The 5710-nt window shown below is 50.7% G+C and overlaps 1 protein-coding gene across 1 annotated transcript; it reads left to right on the top strand.

The window, feature by feature from the left end:
* Positions 1–352: 352 nt before the first annotated feature.
* On the top strand, positions 353–2405 carry LOC136551241 (L-type lectin-domain containing receptor kinase SIT2-like). The gene has a single exon (XM_066542818.1). The coding sequence runs from the start codon at positions 369–371 to the stop codon at positions 2403–2405; it is 2037 nt and encodes a 678-aa protein (XP_066398915.1). The 5' UTR covers positions 353–368.
* Positions 2406–5710: the final 3305 nt, after the last annotated feature.

The following is a 5710-nucleotide window of genomic DNA, read 5'->3' as shown; positions in this document are numbered from 1 at the left end:
TTAGCATCGATGTCTAGAGGCGGAATCTTGAAATGCCCACCTTTATTAGTAGATACTTTTAGAGCCGAGCATCGGAAGTCTGCCGCTATTAATCGATTACCAGTACGTAGCGGGGTGGAGAAATTTATGGCATTGAATATTAGATATAAATTTATTGAAAGGTACGTATTATAAGAATCGAATACGATAGCGACGCTCTAAAAACATAACGAAGACGACAGTGATTGCGCGAGATATTTCCATTGCGGCGACTTGTTGACATCCGTACCGGTAGCACAAGGCAGTTGAGCATAAACAGCTAGTAGAATCTGTGTTAGTTGGCTCATCACATCTTCAGCCAGAGAGCCTTGAACCCTTGACTAGCAAAAATGAAACGCCTGTTCTTCCTTGTATACCTCGTAATCCTCTGCCTGAGGCTTGCCAATCTATGTTCCGGCGATGACCGGTTCGTCTACTCTGGCTTCACCGGCGCAAACCTCTCCATGGATGGCGTTGCAGCGATCACGTCGGACGGCATGCTGGAGCTGACCAACGGAACGCTTCAGCGCAAGGGCCATGCGTTCTACCCGGAGCCGGTGCGTCTCCGCGACGGGACAGCGGCGCGGTCCTTCTCCACCTCCTTCGTGTTCGGCATCCTGTCCGACCACGTCGAGCTAAGCGCGCACGGCATGGCGTTCGTGGTTGCCGCCAGCAGGGACTTCTCCGCCGCTCTGCCCAGCGGGTACCTGGGCCTCCTCAACGTCCAGAGCAACGGCAACTCTAGCAACCGCCTCTTCGCCGTCGAGCTCGACACGATGCAGAACGACGAGTTCCGGGACATCAACGACAACCATGTCGGCGTCGACGTCAACAGCCTTCACTCGGTGCAGTCATTCTACGCCGGGTACTACGACGGCGGCGACGGCGACTTCCGCAACTTGACCTTGATCAGCGGAGAGGCCATGCAGGTTTGGGTGGACTACGACGCAGAGGTGGCTCATATCAATGTGACCATGGCTCCACTCAACATGGCCACCAAACCTGAGAGACCGCTAGTGTCAGCCAGGTACAATCTCTCAACAGTTCTTCTCACTGTTGACGACGACTCGGCGGCGTTCGTCGGCTTCTCGGCTGCGACCGGTGGAACGCTGAGATCGCGGCACTATGTCCTTGGGTGGAGCTTCAGCATGGACCGTCCTGCTCCGGCCATTGACATCAGCAAGCTACCAAAGATGCCTCGTGTTTCCGCCAAGGACAGGACAAAGACCTTGGAGATCGTCTTGCCGGTAGCAACCGCGGCATTCCTCCTCGCCGCCGGCATGGCCATTTTCCTACTGGTGCGACGGCACCGGAGGTACGCTGAGCTGCACGAAGACTGGGAGCTTGAGTTTGGACCACACAGGTTCTCATACAAGGATCTGTTCCATGCCACGGAAGGCTTCAACAACTCCAACCTTCTCGGCATCGGCGGGTTTGGAAGGGTGTACAAGGGGGTGCTTCCTATGTCCAGAACAGAGATCGCAGTGAAACGGGTGTCGCATGAATCAAAGCAGGGCATCAAGGAGTTCATCTCAGAGATTGTTAGCCTTGGCCGCCTCCAACACCGCAACCTTGTCCAACTGCTAGGGTATTGCCGACGGAAACGCGAACTGCTGCTGGTGTATGAGTATATGTCAAATGGAAGCCTTGACAAGTATCTTCACGATCATCGAGAGGGGCCGCAGCACACGTTAGACTGGGCTTTGAGAATCCAAATTATCAAAGGTGTTGCGTCGGGCTTATCGTACCTCCATGAAGACTGGGATAAAGTAGTCATCCATCGAGATATTAAAGCGAGCAATGTTCTCGTCGACAGCGAGATGAACGCACGACTAGGAGACTTTGGCCTCGCAAGACTCTATGACCATGGCACTGGAGCTGACCCAAAAACAACCCATGTAGTAGGCACGATAGGTTACATAGCACCAGAGCTTGGTCGCACCGGCAAGGCATCCCCTCTGACGGACGTATTTGCTTTCGGCATCTTCATTCTTGAGGTCGCATGCGGACAAAGGCCCATCATCAAGCAACCCACACAAGACAGTGACGCCTTGTTGGCCGACTGGGTACTTCATCACTGGCAGAACGGGTCGCTCACTGAAACAGTGGATACTAGGCTTGAAGGGAACTATGACATTGACGAGGCATCCAAGGTACTAAAGCTAGGACTGCTATGCTCACACCCGTTCATGGACGCAAGACCAAGCATGCGACAGGTCACCCAGTACCTTGATAGTGACATAGCATTACCGGAGTTTATGCCGACCTACCATATATCCAGCATGGTGATTCCGGAGCAAAGGGAGGGATTTCATATGTACAATACGACAAGGCAAAACTTGAAGACAAGCAATGGGAGCATATCTAGCCTCTCAGGGGGAAGATAACCTTTTATAGTAATCTCTCATACTTATCTTAACAATATATAGGAGTAGTAGGATGTAACAATATGTATATTCAGACGGTGCATCAAAGGCACAAGGAACTGTGCGGGTAATCCCTCTACTTATATTGGTAATAATAGATAGATACATATTGTTATCATCCATAGTGAAATAGGTTAGGGATGCAAGTTGGGCACCACCTATTTCATTAACCTTCAAATCCAAGAAAAAATAATTAGCACCTAGATATAAGGTGTTGTTTAATTGGTTAGGAATTTGTAAATGCATATGTCACTACTGCAAAGAACCCATCGGCAAAGGTTTCTTTGCCGAGTGCCACATATCAGGCACTCGGTAAAGCCTTTGCCGAGTGTCACGTCAGCACTCGGTAAAAAAAATCCGACGTCAACTCTGACGGCCTCTTTGCCGAGTGCCACCTCAGCGGCACTCGGTAAAGAATTTTTTTTTTTTGCAAATTCTTTGCCGAGTACCATACTCTTGCACTCGGCAAAGAAATTTTTTTCTTTTTAAAAAAAAATCTTTGCCGAGTGCCATGGCTCTGACACTCGGCAAAGCTGGGAAATTAGGTCTCTGCTTCCCAGCTTTGCCGAGTGCCACGGTCACGGCACTTGGCAAAGCCCTCTTTGCCGAGTGTGGCACTCAGCAAAGAGGGAAAAAATGCTATTTTTGGTTTTTTGCTTTCCATCAGCACAAATAAAGAAATCACATATATATCAACACACAACACAGGATATATCACATACACATCCATAACCCATCACATACACATCCATAACCCATCACATACACATCCACCATCCATAATACATCACATACAAATCCATTGTCCATAATTCATCACATACATTCGCATCATCCATGACAATATCCATCACAATATATATATGTCTCTAGTAGTAGTCCAACATAAGACTAAGTCTAACATAAGTCCATGCAACATGAAAAGAAACAAATAAACGGTACCTACAGGAGGAGGAGGAGCCACAACTAGAGCGAACAGCGACTGGGGCACGACCACACCTGGCAAGGCCTGAAGGCTCACCATGAAGCTGAACATGTCCTGCAGCCTCTGCGCCTCGGCCACCCTCTGGGCTTGTACAGCCTCCATATCCAGCCGATGGGCCTCCGCCTGGGCCGCCTGCTGGGCCTCCAACCTCCGCAAGTTGGCCTGCAACATTCCACCCGCAATGTTTAAACAATGCAAAGGCAAGGTAGATGTGTAAAAGCAATGAACGACAAATAAAACAGTACTAACCTGGAGTTCCGCCATCTACTGCTGTGAGCTCTGCTGCCGAGAGCGTCGTTGAAGACGATCGGGGTCACCGAGTCCCTCCCACGGGTCCTTCTCCTACATAAAAAGGCAATAGGTTAGAATCCATTGAAAATTTCGGCAGCACCCCCCCTACACGGGGAGGTTTCCAAAACCTGCAAGAAACATAGGCGCGATGGCCAACAACCACATATATACCAAACATAGGCACGAAGACCAACAAATATATATATACCAAGATGAGCCATGTACTTTAGTTCTCTTTCCATGCAGATGAAAGTATCGAAGTAGTACAACAAGTACTACTACCACTACAACTACTACTAACACTAACACTACTACTATCACTACTTACTACTAATAATACTACTAACACTACTAACTACTACTACTTACTAACTACTACTAACACTACTAAGTACTACTACTAACTACTATAGGTGTAGGGCATACCTTCGCGATGAGAATGGCAACAACGAGGGTCGGCGACGACGGTGGGGACGATCGCAGCGGCGTGAGGATCGACGGGCCTAGGCCAGCACCTTCCTTCTCCTCTCCTTCTCCTTCTCCTCCTCTCTTCTCCCCTCCTCCTCTCTTCTCCCCTGCCTCCTCCTCCTCTCTTCTGCAGTGGCCGCCGGCAGGGGCAGTGGCCGCCGACGGGGGAGGTGGCCGCCGAGGGGGGCGCGCAGGCAGGGGAGGTGGCCGCCAAGGGGGCCAGCGCGGGCGGTGGAGGCTGGGCGGGGGCGGCGGCCGCGCAAGGACTCGGCACGGGGAGGCGGACAGGGACGGGCCGCAGCGCGAGGCGCCGGCGCGGGGAGGCGGACGAGGACGGGCGCCGCGGGGGCCCGCGCGGGGAGGCGCGGTGGCCGGGGCGGAGGCGTGGGCCGGCGATGTGCGGCGGCGGCTGAGGGAGAGAGAGGTGAGAGGGAGAGAGAAATGAGAGAAAGAGAGAGAGAGCGCGCGCCGGCCAGGCGCGGGTGAAGGGATAAGGGCGGCTTTGCCGAGTGCCAGATCGGCGGCACTCGGCAAAGTCAATTTTCTTCGCCGAGTGTCGTGATCTGGCACTCGGCGAAGTTTTTAAAAAATTTCAGCAGCTCATTGCCGAGTGCCAGCTGGGCGGCACTCGGCAAAGTTATTACTTTGCCGAGTGCCAACCCTAGGCACTCAGCAAAATAATTTTTTTTTGGTTTTTTGCCACCAATTTTTTTTAAGCTTTAGTACACTACCACAAACAACATGTTTAAATTTGGGACATTTTCATTGCATTTTGGCATATTTCTATAGTTTATTTTGTTTTGTTGAATTTTTCCGGAAAATGTAAGTTTGAACTGCAGGTGCATCGAATAATGGATTACATTCGTTCAAAAAATGTTATCCTTATTTCTTAGTGTCAATTTAGGCTAAATCCAGGAACTGTCTCGAAATTTCGATTAACGTACTCACGGGGCAACGCCGCCAACTTGCGTGGGAGTGGTTTTTTTAATTGTATAAAATGCGAACGAATTCCGAAAATCATGAAACTTGTTGAGTTGTCGCCGTATCGTATGCGTATGCCGTGGAAAAAATTTGAAAAAGTTTCGACCACGTTGTCACGTACGCCGCTGGATGCCGTTAGGCCCCTACTAATCTTTGTCGAGTGTCTGCCTTTGCCGAGTGCCAGACAGCCTGAGTGCCATATTTTACCGAGTGCGGCGCTCGACAAAGCAGGTCTTTGTCGAGTGTCCGAAATTTGACACTCGGCAAAGATTTTTACACTCGGTAAATCACGTGTTTGCCGTTGTGTGTCATTGGAATCGATACCGCCGAGATCTGAATAAATGTAAGCAAAAACTGTGATTGTTGGGTTCATACCAGCAATAATGGAAAGGGAATTAATGTTGCCATCCTTATGCCTCGTGCTCCTCGCTAAGAAAGATATGCCTCGTGCTCCTCGCTCCGGTGCTCCCTCTCTACAGAGCCTCTCCCCTCGAGCTCCGGCCGGCCATCCCGGCACGCCCGGCCCCATCTCTAGTTGATC

Source organism: Miscanthus floridulus, chromosome 4 (assembly GCF_019320115.1).
Source record: "Miscanthus floridulus cultivar M001 chromosome 4, ASM1932011v1, whole genome shotgun sequence".
NCBI classification, from domain to species: domain Eukaryota; kingdom Viridiplantae; phylum Streptophyta; class Magnoliopsida; order Poales; family Poaceae; genus Miscanthus; species Miscanthus floridulus.
The sequence above is the reverse complement of the archived record's forward strand: the minus strand, read 5'-3'. Positions and strand labels throughout refer to the sequence as shown.

Bases quoted from the DNA above. Each gene is read 5' to 3' on its own strand.
- LOC136551241 (XM_066542818.1), top strand. From the start codon at position 369: ATGAAACGCCTGTTCTTCCTTGTATACCTCGTAATCCTCTGCCTGAGG.